General features: G+C 34.9%; 2 protein-coding genes and 1 pseudogene across 2 annotated transcripts; 1 reads left to right on the top strand and 2 right to left on the bottom strand.

Annotated features, from left to right (window-relative positions):
- Positions 1 to 27: 27 nt before the first annotated feature.
- On the bottom strand, positions 28 to 2,869 carry LOC106351697 (IQ domain-containing protein IQM2-like). The gene is made up of 7 exons (XM_013791458.3): positions 2,650 to 2,869; positions 1,984 to 2,421; positions 1,731 to 1,911; positions 1,559 to 1,647; positions 1,384 to 1,474; positions 946 to 1,290; positions 28 to 860 (listed from the first exon to the last, which is right to left on the bottom strand). Exons 2-7 carry the CDS (start codon positions 2,397 to 2,399, stop codon positions 222 to 224), a joined length of 1,761 nt encoding a protein of 586 aa, XP_013646912.2. The 5' UTR covers positions 2,400 to 2,421; positions 2,650 to 2,869; the 3' UTR covers positions 28 to 221.
- Positions 2,870 to 12,214: 9,345 nt separating this feature from the next.
- On the top strand, positions 12,215 to 17,538 carry LOC106349592 (annotated as a pseudogene).
- A 255-nt stretch (positions 17,539 to 17,793) lies between these two features.
- On the bottom strand, positions 17,794 to 20,354 carry LOC106351696 (sterol 14-demethylase-like). The gene is made up of 3 exons (XM_048776376.1): positions 20,165 to 20,354; positions 19,436 to 19,926; positions 17,794 to 19,286 (listed from the first exon to the last, which is right to left on the bottom strand). The coding sequence occupies exons 2-3, from the start codon at positions 19,907 to 19,909 to the stop codon at positions 18,285 to 18,287; spliced, it is 1,476 nt and encodes a 491-aa protein (XP_048632333.1). The 5' UTR covers positions 19,910 to 19,926; positions 20,165 to 20,354; the 3' UTR covers positions 17,794 to 18,284.
- Positions 20,355 to 20,499: the final 145 nt, after the last annotated feature.

Genomic DNA, 20,499 nt, shown 5'->3' on the forward strand with positions numbered 1-20,499 from the left:
AACCTAAAATTTCTTGGTTGGAAAAAGAATCTAAAATACCTTTTTAACCTATATCTTGTTGAACAAGAAACCAAGTAAACAAATGAAATGCTGCTCTGTTACACTAAAAGGTGAAGAAAATAATACAAAAGAATTTCTAAGTCATCATCTTCTCTATTCACACAAAAAGAATAGATAGGACCGAAAGAACTTATTGTGTAATAAAAAAATAAAATCATCAGTCATGAATCTGTGATATCCCCAGGTAATGATTTCCATAACGGTGACATCTGAGGCGTTTGCGTTTGAGACGAGGTTGAGAAACAGAGTCTTGAAACAGAACCACATCTTGGAGACAAGTTGACTTGTTCCAGTGCTTGAAACTGAAGCTCTGATGGATAATCTCTTACACAACCGATCCTTGGTCCTGCACCCGTTGTCCATTTGCATGATAGTTGTTTCCCAAGTTGGAAAGATTTACTTTCCTTCTTTGAATTTATCCTTTTCAGGATTGATTCTTCTGGAATATTGACTACTTCTTCACTCTCTTTGGTTTCCTCTTCTCCTCCTCTTTTTGGTGAGGTTTTCTCTGAAGGAATTGATTCTTGCTCTAACTCAAAAATCTCTTCCTCTTCCTCTTCATCATCATCACCTGAATCATAGTCTTCAGTTGCTTTGGATTGTGTTTCGTCCCCAAATATACTCAAAGACTCCATCTTCTTCGGTGTTTCGATATTATCCATCACTGGAGTTGTTTCTTCCTCTCTTGGATCAGCCATCACAGTCTTCTCAGCCTCCAAATCCTCTTCCAAAGAATGGTTTCTCATATGAGTGCTTCTCTGTTTGTGCATGGAGAACTCATCCTCATCTGTAGGACTCATCTGAAACACAAAAACACTTATAAGAACATAACCCTCACAGACTCAACAACCAATGACTCATTCAAATCAAATCTCTTTCTCTTACCTTTACATCAGTGATATCAACATCATTCTCTCTAAGGAAAGACAAGAAGTCCAAGAAGTTCTCTTCGGTAGGTTGATAATGTCCACTATGTGGCCAAACAGCCTTGAGAACACCATCCTCAACAACTAATCTTCCAGCAGCCACAGTAGCTCCTCCAGCTAAGAAGCTAGAATGTTGAAACGTACCCTTCTTCTTCTTCCCAACATACAACACTTTCGACGTGCTGAGCACGAATATCCATTTGGAATCACTATCTTCCAAAGAAGAAGTATGAAGCATTTCTCCAGTATTCTTGTAGAAAAACTTGCCGTCTTCCACAACAACCTCATAAGCTTTCCTTTCCATCTACACAAAAATAAACATGACAACTATAAGAAACAAGTTTGTAATTTATCGGCAAAGTTACTTGTTCAGCAAGTAAAATAAATAGATACTAACCGGACCAAGGTACTTGATGCACTGTTGCTGAAGTTTAGATCTAGGACATTTCTCCACAAGGTTTACTTCTTTCCCCTCTCCAATATCAAGCCTGAAAACATTCACATATCTAAGTTTAGTTTTCTTGATTCAGCTCAAACTTTTTAACAAAGATGTTAGTGAGAGAAGTAATTACCAGTAGAAGAAAGGTTCTCTACTCTGACAATGAAGCCACTTGTTGTAGTAAAAGTGCAAGTTGTGTCCATACCGATGTCTCGGGTCAATCTGTTTGCATAAAACCAAGATCAGACTTAAGTTCAATCCAAAAACTTGTATTATTAAAGAAAACTAGTCTCTAAAAAACTTACCGCTTCAAGCCAGTGTTGTAGAGCAAGTTTTTGTGCCTTTCCATTCTTGGACAAACCTTTACCAACCTTAGCTGCTCTAGTCCTAGCTCTAGACCACCTCGAAATCGCGGTCTCGTGCTTCTCAATATCAAAGAAAGATATTGAACTTCTCTTCAACTCAGCAAAATCCAAAAGCTTCCACCTGTTACATAAACAATCATTAGATCACCACAACACATGAACCATAATTAAAAAAAAAAAAAAAAAAACTAACCAGCTTTGCTCAACGAGCACTGCACAATCAGCCAGCTTTCGCCTGGTACGGAAGCTTTTGTAAACTTTCTGTAACTTAATAGCAGCTTCGTGTTTAGGGTTCCTCGGATCAAGAACCGAGAGCTCTCTAGCGATCATCCCAGCATTGTCTTTTTCTTTCAAGAGAGACCTCTTGAGCGAGATCATTCTCTCTAGCTGCATGCCTTTGAAGCTAACGGACTTCTCGACGACCATCTTACCACCAGATCCCATGGATTTCAAGATGGTCGGCTCTAGAGTCCCGTCACTGAAATTTACAGATCTCTTTGGAGTCTTGCACTCGTCGTCATCGCCGAAGCTTATGGACTTGACCGTGACAGAGTCTAGAGCGGCTTCCACGTCGTCTTGCTCGAACTGACAGGAGAATGATACACCCATTCAACGGAACGGAGATTCTGACCTGAAGTGAAACATCACGAATCTGTTATGTCTGAATCATAAACAGAGAGACAAAAAAAAAAAACAGAGTTTGAAAAGAAAAAGGAAAAACAGAACTTTTCGGATCTGGAAAAATAGAGCAACCCGGAAATGAATCACAACCGATTAAATGAAATGCATTTTCTTCTTAAAATATATAAATAGAGAGAGAGAGAGAGAAGAATCAGTCGTGGTCAAGATGGATAAGTACCTTGAATATACGTTTTGGCACTTGGAACAGGTTTATTCTCAAGCAGAGGAATCTTGAAACTCTCTGTGTGGTTCTTCTTGAATCTTCTTTTGATTCTCTTTATGTTCTTGAGAGGAAGAGTCGAGAGGTTTTTTCTTTGTTCTTTAGTTTTCTTCAGGGATTGTAAGTTACAAACTCTTCAGGGATAGAGTTTATATATATAATACCGTCAACTCCAGAGGGACAAGACAGGGTAGAGAGAGACTGTTAGAGAGAGAAAGAGCAGCGTCGATATTTCCAACCACGTGTTTTTCGTAGCTGCAGAATATTCATACGAGGTCAAAAGTTCAACTCAGAATTTACTCTACCAATTAATTATCCCAAAAAATAATATTGAAGGTTTTAGACTATATCAAAATTAATTAATAATTATACTGGAAATATTATTTTAGACTAATGTAGGTAATCTTTAAACTTAATTAGGAATCCGTGTGACCACTAAAAAGTATATAATTCGGTGCAATATTTATAAACTTAAGGACATCCTTATTAGTAAAATACCTTGCAAAATGTTTATTTATAATATTAATTTAATTTAGTTATGGAAGTAAATTTTAAATGTAAATAAATTGAATTTTGCACGCGTGATTTTTAAGTTTATAATAATGTTAGTTAATTTCTCAAATGATCAATATCTTGTTTTTTCTTTCTTTTTTACCTTTACCTTCTTAATATTAAAGACCCAATGTACTATCCTTTGAAAAAAAGACACAGTGTAATATTAATTAAAATTACTTTACTGAGAGTATCCGCAATGGTGTTAGCTAAAAATCTTTAGTAAAAATATATTTTAATTTTTTAAATATTTTTTTCTTTAAAAAAAAAATATATCAACCAATCACGGATCGCACATGTTATGGGAATCCACAAATATTATAAAGATTCACTAAAAAAGAATTCTTATTTAGAAATTTTAAAGATTGAATTCTTAGTTTTTAGTGGAATTCACTGATTATTTAGGACTCTCCCTTGAAATGTTCTAATAAGTTACTTTGTTTACCATCCGTACGTATACGTGTTCTGTGGTACATATTTTTTACTGACATATTCGTTGTTTTTCTCTGACAGATTATAGTGTATTGGTTTTTTTTTTTAAGTAAACATCGAGTTAACTTAATTTCTTCTGTTTTACACGAGCGTTGCTTACATTTTTTAGGGTTAAGTCATGACATATATAATGTTTTTTTCTTTGAGTTTAAATCTCCATGGAAAACTGGTCACCAACCAAAAAAATAAAATATATTTGACTCAATCCATTTCCTTTTTATCTTCTGAATTTGACTCGATCCATGTTTTAAGTATTAGTTAGTAGAATTTTATTTTACCAAAAAAAGTCGAATTTTAACATCACCACAATAAAGTGACGTAGTTGCACACGTGGATTTTCTAGGTGAATACTTTTTTTTTGTCATCAGGTGAATACTATTATTAAGAAAAAAGTCCATGTTTATCAGTTTAAATTTAAAAGGACCCCAATATTATTTATTTCAATCAAATGCGATTTAGTGAAATTTCCTTCTTCCTTTCGTGGCGACCCACATAATACTTCTCTATTCAATCAAAAGTGTTTTGGTGGGTTAATAAAAACAAAAAACCATGGAATTAAATAAGCATATAATTTCATTTATTTGTATATTTTAATCCTTAATGTAACGAGGCAATGGAACATTCAAGCTTTACATATAGCGACACTTTATTGCATAATGTATACCTGTCCATCTAAATAATTTATTTCGAAATTTGTCGTCATCGATATATATGCACGTATTGGTATAGATCATTGCAACGGTTTAGTTGTTAATAACTGTATGTCTGTATCGATATAAAAGCCAAGATTGGCGCTTAATAACATGATAACAAAATTAAGAAATGTAAATACTGAAATAGTCGTGACGACCAAATTTACAGGATTTTCTTTCTAATGGAAAATCTTGGAGGTATGTTATTTCTGTAAACAACAACAAACAAAAATAAGTGATTTAAATAATATATAAGAGGTGAGTACCACAATGCATGCATATGTACACTTTCTCTTGAAAATTAGGCTGAGAGCGACTTGTCTCCTTATATGTCCCTCTAACAAACTCAACATATCAAACCTTTTTAATCTAAATGCACCTTCGCTCAGCAACATTTTTGGACAAAATGGTACGTCGTTTAGTATTTAATGTTAAACGCAAAATACAGTCGACTACTAATAAACCGATATTAACCAAAAACGAGTACATTAGTTACACCGGTGTGACGGTCCGGTTATTACAAAACATTACTATATAATAGATGCATTTCTGGCATATATTAATAAAAAATGAAAGGTCATAAAGGTAAAAACATAGATTTACTGGTTTACACAAATATGAAATATCAAATATGCAATGTCATAGACTCATAATTAATCAACAAGTCTTATGTTGCAAAGTAGTAGGAAAACGGTCTAAAGCACAATAAGAAAGCGAAAACCTTTGGGTATCCTGATAGATTTTTAATATTATGTACTACAAAACTGAAACGATGAATAAAAAGTGAGTATGAACATGAGGTCATATCATATATATACGCGTAACTTTACTCATCATACGTACGCAGTGAGATACGTACATTATACTATATATCATACACTGATAAAGTAAAGACCCGTACAAAAAGAAAATCTATTAATAATTGGTTCTCCCAATAGAATTAAAATGAATGTACTAAGTACAAAGAGACCCTATAAAATTGCCCCCAAGAGAACAGTATAATACAATGATGTCAACCATCGGTTGAAACGTTGCATAACGCCACCGTCTCCGTGCGCATGCGCGTATATGGATATGCCAACTAAATTATTTCAAAAGCATTAGTGCTATTTTTTTTGTGTAATGGCTTAAAAGCATACGAGTTAATTTTTTTTTTTTGAATAAATGTTAAATTAATTCAAGAAAAAACATTTTTACAATGACTGCAACATAAGTTGAGTGTTTCGAAAGTTGCTTAGGAAATTGGAGAAATAAATAAAATGTTATCTAAATGAAAACCATGTTTCCATGGCTTTGTTGTGCTTGCGAATTCCCATAGAGCGCAAACTGGATATGCGGTTTCGGACAGCTTTGTCTACGTTTTTGATCAAAGTTGCAGGGTTGTTGGAGAGTTCTCCATGCCTTCTCCCATTCCTCTCTTTCCAAATAGTTGATAGTGTTGTCTGGAACACATATCTGAGCAGAAATAATCGGGTCGAGGTCCATGTCTGGTCTGTGAGTAGCTGGATGATCTCCTCCCAATCATTTGTATAGTGCACTGACAGTAGCTTATTAGTAAGGTTTTTCCAAACTTCTTCTGAATATTTGCACTTGTAAAACAGGTGATTGCGAGTTTCAAGCGGCTCTGAGCAGAGGGAACATGCTGTTGGCGCAGGCACATTCCAGGTTAAGATCCTATCACCCGTGGGGAGTCTATTTTGAACCGCAATCCAAGCCATAAAGGAGTATCGGGGTGTGTTGCAGGGGAACCAAATGCCTTTGTACCAGTCGACTATAGCTTGCTCAACACGGATGAGGTTCCATGTCGCTTTAGAACTAAAATATGCTTTGTAAATATTATCTCCTGCTTTCCACAGATAGACATCCTCATTGTGATTTAGACCTCGCAGACGCAGTGTCAATATCTCCTCTTCTATCGTGTTGAAAATTTCCTCTCGATGTCTCCTTCTGCGGTGAGAGTTGATAGCCTTTTCCACTGTATCATTAAGCTTAATGCCCATATTTATCATGCCTCTTCCATTTGTTGTGTCAATCAATCTGCCACGAGGGGACCATTGATCAAACCAGAAGGATGTCGATGCTCCATTATTGACTTCCACCTTCATGAAACGCATTGCCATGGCTCTGTATTTCAAGATTTTCTTCCACATCCATGATCCCAAAGAGCTACTGTCTTTGACTGACCAAAAAGAATTTTTCTGTATTAAGTATCTGTTGATCCACCGTACCCACAGTGATGATTTAGTCGAGAGAATCCTCCAAACCAGCTTCAAGATGAGACATCATTTGCTTCTTTGATAGATCGCAAACCCAACCCTCCCTCATCTTTAGGCTTGCAGCAATCTTTCCGTGAAACCTTTGCTTTCTTTGTACTTAAGACCGGACCAGACCATAAGAAAGCAGCACACAAACTGTCTATCTCTTGGATACATTTCTTGGGTAATCTAAACGCAGATATCCAAAAATTTGTTAAGCTGTGGATAACAGAAGCTATCAACTGGAGTCTTCCTGCAAAGGAGAGAAATCTCGTTGTCCAGGAGCTTATCCTTGATCTGATCTTCTCAATGAGTGGGCCATAATCTTGAGCAGTCATTTGCTTTGTCAGCAAAGGCAATCCAAGGTACCGGACCGGGAGATCGCCATTGGAGAAAGTGTAGTGGCTAAGGATTTCTTGCTTGTCTGTGTCATTTAAACCGGCCAGATAGAGAGTAGACTTTTCCATACTGATATGCAAACCTGAAGCCTCTGCAAAGCTTTTAAAAATCTCGAGGATGCCGTCTACTGAGCTTCTCCTACCATCTGAGAATCATCAGCAAAGCTTAAGTGTGTTAGCTTGAGATCTTGGCAGTAAGGATGGTATCCAAACTTCCTCTGAGCCGCTGCTTTGTCTAACATTTTTGAGAGTACCTCCATACATATGACAAATAGATAAGGAGACAGAGCACATCCTTGTCGAAGACCCCTTTTACTGTTGAAATACCCAGATAGTTCACCATTGACTTGGACTGAGAAAGAGGCAAGTGAGATACATTTCTCAATCCAGACAATATATTCTCTCGGGAACCCGAGAGCTGTAAGAGCAGAGAGCAGGAAAGGCCATTGAACAGTGTCAAATGCTTTAGAGATGTCGATCTTAAGCGCACATCTTGCTGAGACTGAGTTCTTATGATAGCTTTTGACTAGCTCTGATGCCAAGAGAACGTTCTCCATCAACAATCTATCTTTCACAAAAGCAGATTGATTAGGAGATATAAACTTTGGAAGAAAAAAGTTTATATCTCCTAATCAATCTACCATCTGAGAATATGAGCAAATCATCAGCAAAGCTTAAGTGTGTTAGCTTGAGATCTTGGCAGTAAGGATGGTATCCAAATTTCCTCTGAGCCGCTGCTTTGTCTAACATTTTTGAGAGTACCTCCATACATATGACAAATAGATAAGGAGACAGAGCACATCCTTGTCGAAGACCCCTTTTACTGTTAAAATACCCAGCTAGTTCACCATACGAGTTTAGTTGATAACTACGACTGTTTTTTTTACCAACCATAAGGTTGATTTTCCTTTTTCAGTGGGGGTTTTTTTTTTTACAACCCTTTTTTCAGTGGCTTTAGACAATCAAAATATATTACAACAAAGTTGTGTTTATTATGGATTTTGATCAGTTTAGTATATAGAGATTTGTTATTTATATTATGGAACATAATAATGGTTTATATAGTCATCCGATACAATAAATTTGTACCCTCGACCTCATACAGTTTTAACTGCTTTGTAACAGTACAAAAAATGTAACGCTTTGATTTGATGAAAAAACAAAATCAGTACCGAGAGCGAACTCGAAGTTCTAATATGAAACCATATGGTCATAGTTCACCCAAAACACATCTTAAATAATATCTTTGGTCTTGTTACATCGCAACTAAGGGCATCTTTATCCCTAAACTCTATTAGGGGTTTTTATTATTTTTATTTTATTTATTTTTATCTTGATTCAAAAAAATTAAAAAATAGACTAATCGTGGGTCGCCACGTATCAGTAGAGCCCGCAAACAGTTGAAAAACCAAGCAATCACCGTCTCTTATTTGGAGACTTTTGGAAACGTTTTTAAGTATTTGTGGACCCTCTCCCACTTAAGAAACGCTAAAAGAAGGGCGATAAATATGGCCTAATAGCACCAGCTAGACATACTCGTCACTTAGTTTATAGACAGAGAAATAAATGACTTAATCTATATGTATAATAAACTATTTGTGTAAACGTTTTAGACAATTTCTGATGTAAAACTCTATTTTTATTCTTAAATAGAGTAAAATAGAAAATGAAGTAAAATTGTTTGAACCCAATTTCATATTTCACTTCATAATGGAGTCATAAACAAAAGAAAAATAGATAATTCTATTTATAATTCTATTTATATAATAAACTTTATTATAGAGTGAAGTATGAAGTTGGATTGAAACTTTTTTTTACTTCATACTCTATTTCACTCTATTTTAAAGTAAAAAATAGAGCAATGAGATGTTTTTAATACTGTTTAGTTGTAAAATCCTTTGGAAACAGTGAACCAAAAAGATTTTGATATATGTGTCCGAGTTTTAAGAATCATAAAATCAATAGTTAGATTAAGCTTGTACTATCTTACTGATTTTATTCCCTTCTAACATTTAGGTTTCTGAAATATACTAAGTGGATACAACTGTCGGCTCAGACCTCAATGAGTGAATGATGGTAATAGTTACTCCCTCCGTTTTTTTATATAAGTCGTTTTAGAGGAATTTTTATGTTCCAAATTATATGACGTTTACGATTTTCTATGTAAAATTTATTAACACTTAATGTTATGTGACCAATGATAATATACCTTCTATTTTATTATTGGTTAATTTGTGGTTAGGTAAATAATTAATGATGTTTTTGTTTAGAAAATATAAAAAAATTAATGATTTCTTAATCTATGTGCACAATTCTAAAACGACTTATATTAAAAAACGGAGGGAGTATTATTTTTTTTTGAAACACGATGGTAATAGTTATTAAAATGCACTATTTTCATTCATAAAAAGGTTAATTAACTGATTGATCAAAAAAGGTTAATTAACTGCATTGTTTCGTTCATGGTTTTCCATTTAGAAAAAAAATTACAGAATTTCACTAAATTTTTTGAAAACGAATTCTAGAATGGTTAGATCAAAATTTATTTTTCAAACTGTGAATACAACCGTTAAATAATCCACTTAGTATTTTCATTTTTTCACAGACAAACATAGAATCATTTTTATTTGACCAAGTTCACAAACTTAATGTAAATTAAGTTAACGTGATAAGACGGTTTGAAATACTCAAAGAAACAATGGCCAACACCAAATCATATAAGTCACTGTTTTTTTTTGTATGAATCTAATCCATATGAATCTCGTTTAATTTAAAATCATTCAACAATAACAACAAATAATACAATTTCACTAAAACATGATTTCCAAATCACAAAATCGTGAGCTTGGATCTTGTTCTCTTTATTTAGACCTTAATTTGCTCATGAAACCATTTAAAACCAAGCAACTTAGATTTTGTTCGTAGCATATAATGAAACCTATTTTCAATTATTGATAAGCTCTATTAGAAAATGACATAGTTTGACGTAAACAAACTTCGAACCGTACAAAAGATATCGGTAAGCTCGCCACGTGTAGAGTTCACATCGAACCACGAGGTTGATGTTTGCTTTCAAGTACCACACCGTACCTAACATGGAGACAACCGTATCTTTTTGACAGCATTCAAATTTATGACACTTTTTAATGTCTGCAAGAATCTTTAGATCTGTGAAATGGTAATTATAGGCAGTTTGATTTCATTTAACTTAGAACTGACCAATAATACAATCATATAATCGTCTAAAGTATGATTGATCTGATCTAATTATAACTGGCTCCTGAAAAGTTCATTGGTCCCCAATTAAAAATGCATTCAATGATTATGTATTTATTAGTAGTAATAATACCCAACTAGTAGTACTTACAAGTTGGCCTAAATTTCTATTATTCAAATCATTTGCCCAAGTAAAACTTATACTCCACAGTAACTCTACTTAAACTATAAACAACACCTAGTTTAGATTAAAAGCTAATTACCGTTGATAATCAAAGATATATTCTAAGATGAATATATACTTAGTAGTAGTAAATGTTTACGTAGTAGCAAGAAATAAAGTCAAAGGATGAGAGAGTGATAGCGTAACAGCCAGAGGCCAGCTGGTAAGCACAAGGGCGAATTAAATAATGCCAGAGAGGATTCTCTACAAGAGTAAAAATCGTCCAATCATATTCATTCGAAAACTATTTTAGTAAACAAAATAAAGATCATGTAACAACGAAGCCACAAGACTCCAAAAGAAGACGCGGGGTTGGTTTCAGTAAAAAGAGATAAAAAGTGCACCGACGCGACGACAAGTAAGAGTGAAGCGAACCACCTAAGTTTTGGTCCACCGGCTTGTACTCTCTCTATTATTGCTCACCTATTCCCGAGACAGTACGGCCACTTTTTTGCTTTGTTGACGTTTGCTGGATTTGTAGTCTCTTGTTGACTGACTCATTCCAAAAACTCGACTTGCTCTTCTGTCTCAACGTGTGGAATGGATATGTTATTGAAAAAAGCCATAAGTAAAAGTTGAATGTCACAATGAAAATGTCTTCTCATCGGTTCATTTATTGGACGGTAGAAGAATGAAGACCAAGGTGTAAACCCAAAAAGCGAATTAGTTGTGGACTTGATTACTCATCCGTCTACGTACCTGGTACAAATTAATTGATCATAGATATTTATGATTTGATTGCTTTAATGTTACCTGTGTGATTGTATGTACGTAGTTGAGTACAGTACTCTACATACAAATGTGTATATCCATATATATATATATATATGTGTGTGTGTTATTATACGTGAATCTACGATTTAAAATGATGATGTTCGAGGAATTTTTTTTCCTTTTACCATTTTGATGAAATGTTTTATATTTATTTATGTGGTAAAAACACATCGTATACTTAGACCATGTTCATCGCTAGTTTCTAAGAGGGGGTTTTACAAAAAAAAAATAGTGGTGGATCTCACAAATCAGCAAAAAACCGGTAACAAAAGTGATCAAATAAGGATTGATTTTTTGTTGGTTTTATGTACTGTTCGCGGGCCTTACCGATACGTGGCGGTCCGCGATTGTTCCTTTTTAATTTTTTTTTGGACAAATTTTTTTTTTAAAAAATAAACCCACTTTAGCGATAAAAAAAGTTATATAAGTTTTGTTTTAAGAACCTTTGGGTAGGGGTTCTACACTATTTAGTGGATCCCACAACTATATACACATATATAATATATATACATATTCATATTTAGAATTCTAACGGGTAGAATTCTCATTGGAGGTGCTCTTATATCTCTTATTTAAGAGACGATTCTTAGTTTTCTTAGTTAAAAACTAAGAATCGTCTTTTAGTCGAAGCTAAGAACCCCATTTAAGAGACTGCAGTTAATGATGGTTTTAGAAAGCAAATACAAATATAAAAGGTATATATAAATAACTATAAATGGTTATAGATTATTTAGACACTAGTGCGTTTATGGAAGAAATGCATATATTTTGTCTTAAATATTAAGTCACGTTGACATCTTCTACCTTATAGCTTACCAGTGCAAACTAAATCATAAATATAATTTGTTTGTAAATATTAATCAACGTTGACCTTTTTTACACGGTTTTACTTATGATTTTCTTCCAACGTCACTAGCAATTTCGAAGGATATTTTATTATAATTATAGCTCTAGTTGACTTATTCTTTTGTCCATATAATATATCACTGAGTAGAGAAAATGTCAATTTGTTATTTTCTATGTTTTCTTAGAGAAATTTCGCTGTTAAAATCAAGTTTTAAGCTACAGATTTTGTTTTGTTTTATTTTTGTTAAAAGCTAGGAAAAGTTGGTCTGCTAGTTTTGAAAGAGTCAGTTAAATGAAGAACATTTCAACCAAATTAATACGATATCTTTCTTTTACATATTTACTGGTTCAAACATTTGATTTTTATTTTCCTGACAAGAATTGAATATTAGACTAAGTGAAACCTAAAAACTTGAATTAAATGAAACTCTTAAATGAATGTATCAAACTACCTATAATTGTGCTGAGGAGTATAAGACAAAATAAATAGTGTCATCGATCGACATCATTAGTTACATCATTGCCGTCCATTTCAATATAGGGGGAGAACGTGTGGTTATATTCGAACTAATTAAATGTGCTATTAAGTCATATGGTTTTAAGTTATTAAAATCTAGTTCATCTACTTTGGAAAATATATGTTATATCAAGATACACTTGTTGTTTTTTGTTGCCATATATATGTATATAGTTTTAATATGTGAATTTGTATCATCTGGCAGCCCAGCTTTATAAGGGTTTTGTTTTTTGCAATCTTTTGAAGCTCGGCCTAATACATGATCATTAGTCAATTGTATGTGATCTAAACAGTGAAAAGGTGCTAATATTTATCATTAAACAAGAGTACACAATTTACTGACATTATTATAGCTATAACAAAATAAGTCATTGTATAACATGTTATTATTGCGCATTACAATATTTGAACAAAACAAGAATGAAGCTAGATAAGTGTTACACAAATCTTGGATTTTAAGGTCTCAGTCAAGGGGGAATATGTCGAAATCAAGACTTTTTAACATTTTGATGGAGGGGTCAATCCCTTGATGTCGCTATTGGTAGAACTTGAACCGCAAGTTGGTCTAAGGAAAGTACTCATAAACAAGTTTAAATGTACGTGAAGTCAAAACGTTAAGTGTCTCCCAAGAAAATTACAGTCAAGTCAACTAAAGGTAATTAAAGGGAAAGAGGGAAATTTAAAGTAACGTTGACCTTTAGATTTTTTCTTTTTTGCTTAATAAACCTTTATAATGTTTTTTTGCTTAAACCAGTAGAATTATTACATTTACGTGAACGCGTTCATTTTCCAGCTACCCAAAAAAACCAAGCCATTTTATTAGACATACACTAGTGTTAGTTGTAGTGATGATCACCAGACCAACCACGTAGGTTTTATACTATTGAAGTTCAATTTGTACATATAATTACGTAATTATTGTATTTAATTACTTGAAACTAATGATAACTACTTGGTTAGAATAGGTATGACCATGCACAATCCATGCCTTTGAATTCAATAACCGCAAGGTGCTCAGATCTACAAGAAGAGCATATACATCCAAAAGATTAATTAAGAGACTTGATTTGTTTGAAGACCCACACATATACACAAGTACTCCAGCTAATCAATGTTAATCATGCAGATTATGTAAAACATGTTTAGTAGTTGTGATAATTTAATATTCAGATTATGGTATGGTTTATAAGCATATAATTACATGGGTCCATTATAATTTTTTTATATGCGTCCACAAAGGACCACAGTTGTTTACTAAACCCCAATTACATTACCATGCACATTTTTTACAAGGTTTGTTAAAAAGACACATTTTCTTCTAAATATTACTGTAATAATGCGTTTAACAACCGCCAATAATCAAAATGGATGCAAATAAGCTATCAAGTAAAGAAGAATAACATAGAAGGATACCATATATAATATAGTTTTAGTAAAATTTAAAGTGATTAACAAATAGAAAAAGAAAGCCAAACAAATTTCAAGTCAAAGCCATAGGAGATAACAATTAATAGATCGCACATATCATAATGGTACAAAGCTGGCTTGCACAACAACAACCCCAAGATAGAGCCATAGATTCAATGCAATTACACCTTCCATGGACAAAATTCTGATCCTGTCTCTTTCCATCTGATCTTTATATCCTATAATTCCTTTATTATATCTGATTCTTGTGTTCGAGTCTTTGTGTGGAGTCTTTTCATTGGCTCATGACATGTTCAAGCAAGTTTCAAAATCATAAGCCATCTCTGGTATCCCATAGCTCACCTGTCATCGTCCCAACTCACCTGTCACACAAACGAAATCAAGCAGTTCAGATGCGTTGATATCTCATTCTCACCTAACATTCCATTTTACATCTTGATCTTAGAAACAAACAAAAATCAAGATTACTATGCATTCTGTATATGATTTGTAAATCTAAAATCTCCATGATTACAATGTAAATAGAATAAACAAAGATGGATTTCGTTTAATATATGGTGTAAAAAAGGAAGATGTAGTTTTGAATATAATAACGTTAATGTTGTGATTCCTCCTTATCGTGAAATGTACAGAGACATGTACAACTTAGCTGTACTTAGACTTGGAGTCATTGAAAATATTAATGACATAAATGTGAACAGGCTTGGGAGACTACATGCAGCAACAAGGTACTACGGAAAATAAGATCTGGGAATTATTTAGTTTCATTAATGAGCCACTATTGAAGCCACATGGGCATTGTGATAAGTCTTGGAGACAAAGGTTGCATGATATGGCTTAACTATGCAGACTATTAGCTGGATATAACAATCCTTTTGACATAATAATCTCTGTAACGATTCAGCAGTTTCCAAAAAACATGTTTCATGCATGAATCTGGTAAGCATTAGAAACATGATGACTCAGCGTTGGAGATATTCTAAGACAAAGACTGGATATGTTTGGTTTTTGCAGTTAGAGGAACATCTAGTACGTTCTTCGTTGTAAAATGTAACGGTTTAAATTAACATTGAATCATTTGTTTCACTTCTCTCGGGTTCATGTTCAGTGGGATTATGCCCTGTTTCGGGTCTGAATATGGATCGTATTGGGTTGATTCGACCCATGTGTGTCAGCTCTTATTCGACGTGAGATATAGAGTTTGTGCATCTTGTCTATTCCATAATGGGCTGATGTGTGCGCTTTTATGGGCTTCTGAAATTCTTCCCCAAGCAATAAGCCTTAAACCTTTTCTGTTAATAAGTAGATGATGTTTTCGTATAAAAATACTTGAAAGTTGAAAGCATGGAGAAACGGAAACCAATCTAAACCGAAGAACACGTAAAATACATCCAAATCCTATTCTGCACCTCTCAGCCGTAGATTAATCGATCTCCTTCTCGCCGATCAGCTCTTTGCTGGTACTAGAAACTTCACTTCCCTTCCTCGTTTAGACCTAATCATGTTTGCTTGTTTCACCGATTGTTGCATTGGTTACGTGGATCTATAGTTTTATTTACTTTGCTATGATCGATGCATATTTATTCTTGCTTTTTTTTCTTCTCTTTTGCTTATTCTTTCTAAATTTATTTCTTAGTATAACAACAAGTCTTTTTCCTAGATTATGTGAGTCTCTTGTTTTGCGACAGATAACACTTATATATATACGTAAGTGTAAATTTTCGTTATTTCAGCTTAGTGCATACATCTATTTACAATAAACCTAAACTGCGTGTTAGGATTTGCTTTGGTCTGAACTTGCATGGTGTCCGTCTCTGGGATCATCATCATGTGGATGTTAAACTTTCTTTCCTTGCGAACCTGACTTGCGTGTTTGGATTTGCTTGCCTTATGTTTTATATTTTACTTATCTCACTGAATAGTGAATACTCATAATCTCTCTCAAGGTATACGCTCGTTCCTAGCCGTTTGTTGAAATTTGGAAAAAATGGCGACAATGTTCAATCTTCCAGATGAGTTAGCAGAGGAGATATTGTCTAGGGTTCAATTGACATCCCTAAGTTCAGTGCGTTCCACTTGCAGAAAGTGGGGCACTTTATCCCAAAACAGGGGAATTGGAAACGAAGGAGACTTCGTTGATCCATCTATAAAGCAAGTAAGTATACTTGACCAAGTAGAGATCACTCAAGTATTTCACTGTGAAGGCTTATTGATATGCATCACCAAGGACAAGTTCAAGATTTTGGTGTGGAATCCTTATTTGGGGCAAACAAGGTGGATCCAGCCAAGAAACACTTACCGAAGTGAAGACAGAGACATGCTATCGGATATGAAAAGAATCGTAATTACAAAATCTTGAGGATTTTTGGCGAGTATGACACCAAGGGTGAACTTGGAAGCATGAACACCTGGTTTTTTGGCACGAAATATATGATTTGAGTTCTGATTCGTGGAAGGTTTTTAACGTCAGTCCCGACTGAAATATAGATTATTATCAACGAGGTGTGACTTTGAAGGGGCATACTTATTTTTTGACTGGAGAAAGATAGACAGTGGATATAAGAAATAGACCTGAGGAGATAATCTCTTTTGATTTTACAACAGAGAGATTTGGAAAGTGGCTGCTGCCTCTACCATCTAAATCTCATAGTTTAGATAAATTTGTGTCTCTCTCTTGTGTTAGAGAGGAGCAGCTTGCGGTCTTGCATGTAAGCTGGGTGAATGCCCATGCAGTGGAGATTTGGGTCAAAAATAAGATTGCTCCAGGTGCAGTTTCGTGGATCAAGTTCGTGAGGTCCATCTCTGTTTTTGTTGATGATCTAGCTGGGAGTTTCTTCATCACAAGGAAAAGCAAGTTGCTGTGGGTCTCGATCTAGATAAATTTCGACAACCATGGACCGAGACCAGTTCTGACCAAAGAGCTAACATAATTGGACAAGATGGATACTCCAAACCTGTGAATCTGGGAGAGGTTCCAAATCATGGAAAACGTGAGAAATTTGGTTTTAAGTTCCCGGTATTCGGTTGCCAATTGTGTGCCCTTATGTTCCAAGCTCAGGGCAACTGCAACTGCAGCCGTGAACATGGAAAGAGGGCGATGCTTAAATCAGTTCCTTGGCATGATTTGACCCCATTTTTTATTTGTTTTAGTGGTAAATTATGTTTAAGTTTCTCAGTTTTTATATTTTAACATCTGGTATATATTTTTAAAAATCAACATGTATTATTCCAATATTGTTCTTGTAATTTTTGTTTATTGCATACATCTATTCCATTTACAAAAAAAAAGTAGTGGTAAAAGTGATACTCCCTCATTTTCATAATAAGTGTTGTTTAAAGTTGGGTAAATCTTCAAAATAACACCTTTCTAAGTTTATATCACAAAAATAGCACTCAAAAACTAAAATGACCAAAATAGCATTTTATCTTTTGAAAAATTTAAATTTTTTTATTTTTCAAAATTTGAAATTTTATCCCCAAAACCTCACTTCTCAACTCTAAACCCTAAAACCTAAACTCTAAACCCTAAACCCTAAATTCTAAACCCTAAACCCTAAACCCCACCCCTTGAGTGCTATTTTGTGATTTTTGGCCTTGAGTGCTAGTCTGAGAACAAAAACTTGATTTAATGCTATTTTGGTCTTTTTCTCTTTAAAGTTTTTGCATTAGAATTAAGAAAATTGTCCAATTTTCTGTTTTACATCTTTTTAATATAATTTTTTCTTTGGTTTTATTAATAAATTAAAAACAAAGGTAAAAATAGAAAAATTAATGTAAAAAGACATTTATAATGAAGCTTAAAAAGAATGTGATCTGCCCTAAAGATGATTTTTTCAATAATTGGAATGTAGGGACTTTGTATAGTGAAGATAATATTTCAAACAAATCTATGGTTGGGCAATGACAATATTTACTCTATTTTTGTCACTAGATCAATTCGTTCGAGGAAGAAGAGTTGACACTAAACCTACTCATTTAACAGGAAAACTGGACCAAACAATACAACAAAGCCAGACAAAAATAGTATCTTAAGGCAAATCCAATTTAGGAATCGGTATTTTTGTCCACATTACAACACACGCGAACATAGTGAATATTAAAGAGAAAGAACAATTTCAAGAAGCAGAAACATTCAACCACAAAACTAAAACCAGAGAGAGAGAGAGACATATACAGAAACCAAAGGTTGCAAATACCACGTTAGTCTAAGACAAGTTGACGCCGCTTGTAACGCACCATCACATTGCCTTTAATGCCAACAACCATAGCGTTCCAGTCCATCTCAGGGAAGGGTGAAACCAACTCAAGCTCAAAGTTCCTCAACAAATGACTCCATATGGCTTTGATCTGGAGGTAAGCAAAGGGCTCTCCAAGACAACCATGCCTACCTCCACCGAACGAAATGTACGAAAATGCCCCTGCGGCTTTGTCCTCTTCTCTTCCCGGGGAGAATCTATCCGGGTCGTAGCTGTCCGGGTTCTTGAAGACATGCGGCAAGCGGTTTGCAAAAGCAGGCGAGGTCGCAACGATATGACCCTTTGGGATGTCATACGTTTTTCCATCTCGGGTCGTTACGTTGAAATCACTGTGCGAGGCTCTCATCAGCATGATCAACGGAGGGTGAAGCCTTAACGCTTCCTTAATGCAACGGTAGAGAACATTCATCTCCGAGGATAAGATGTCGTGATCAATCTTGTCTCCATGTTTCTCAATCAACTTCTTCTGCTCATCCAAGGCAGCGGACGAGTACTCTTTGTGTTTCATCAGATAAGCACCGGTCCACGTGGAAGTTATAGAGCTCGTCTGCTGTCCTGCAAAGAGAGCAGCGATGAGCAAACCCGTTACCTCGGACTCGGTTGTCTGTCTACCGTCTCTGTACTTTGACTCGATGAAACACTGCAACATGTCGTTCTCTGATTTGCCAGAGTGTTTTCTCGACAACATGATGTTTGAGAAAATCTCACAAAGCTTTACACGAGCACGGTCGCGACGACGGTGAGCTGGAATAGGGAGGTATGGGAAGAGAACACTTATGGGAAGCATTCCATCGTCAAGATCATGGAACAAAGCAGTGACGTCATCAAAAAGCTGGTCACGTACTTCTCGACCCAGTAGACATCTACTTGCAGTCAAGATGATGAGACTGTCTAGCTCTTCCTTAAGATCAACTTCACCACTCTCTCCCCAGTTGGAGAAGAAACTCTGCCAAGTAAGAAAACAAGCTATATTCATATTTAAATTGTATATATGTAATATGCCAAAATCAATAATATGGCTAAAATAATAATAATAATAATAGTAAAATATTGCTAAAAGATCCAAAAAATTGTATGTAATATGCTATAATATACTTCAGCTTCAGTAATCATCATATCCACGTAAGCCTTCAGCTTGTTGACTCGGAGTGCCTCGCTGAAGAACCGAAACTGTTCCTGACGAACGGTGTAGTCGACATCGAAAACAACTCCAGGGCCAAAAGTAGGCACGTTGAATTTGTAAACTTCCTGCTGGCTGAGAACAGAATCATGAGCTTTGAAAAAATGAGCTGAGACTTCAGGACCAATGAGAAAAGTCATCTTTTTATGAAGAAGATTCACTGTGAACACACTTCCAAGCTTAGGGTATTCATCTCTAAGCATTACGACAGGGCCTTTCAAGAACCGGATAAGGCTTCCGATCAACGGAGGCCAAGCTTGAAGAGTGGGAGGATGACGCTTCTTCCTGGACTGGGAAGTGAAGAAGGAGAAGATGAGTTTGGATATAGCAAGTGTCGCCACTATAACCAAACCCGTCTTTAATAACTTGCTGTCCGAATCCAGTTCCATTTTTTCGTTGTCTTTAACTGTGACGTTAATTAAAAATAAAAGTCAGAATCACACATGCAAAGGAAGAGAGTAGTGTGTTTTGCCATTTGAATCCCCATGCATGATTAGATCAGATTGGTTCTTGACTGATAATAATGTTTAAGACTTTATACGATAAAAACGAGAACAATTAAGTGAAGATCTGATACACAAAGCTTAGAGAAACGAAAAGCACTGTTATTGGTTCGTGTAAGATGGAGATTCCAATAAGCTTACTTTGGAGGAGTTAATCGATGAAGATGACCCAAGTTTCAGAAATTAACTTTCTCTCTTAATATGTTATTACAAATGATGATTACAGCTTATATAGCCAAATAATTTTAAGGGATTGCTTTAGGTTGAAACATTTTGGAGAAGAGCAAAGCGGTTCTAAATAAAGATGGGCTGAGATGGATGAGAAATGGACACCTTTGATTTTGTTTTTGACGTTATTTATTATGTATTTTTTTATTAATCTCTTCTGTACTGTCACTTATGGTGACATTACATTACCTTTTGTAAAACTATGGGTGCATGTGCACCCTGTGTCTTGTTACTAGCCTCGTCCTTCA

The sequence above is a fragment of the Brassica napus genome, chromosome A1, assembly GCF_020379485.1.
Source record: "Brassica napus cultivar Da-Ae chromosome A1, Da-Ae, whole genome shotgun sequence".
Taxonomy (NCBI): domain Eukaryota; kingdom Viridiplantae; phylum Streptophyta; class Magnoliopsida; order Brassicales; family Brassicaceae; genus Brassica; species Brassica napus.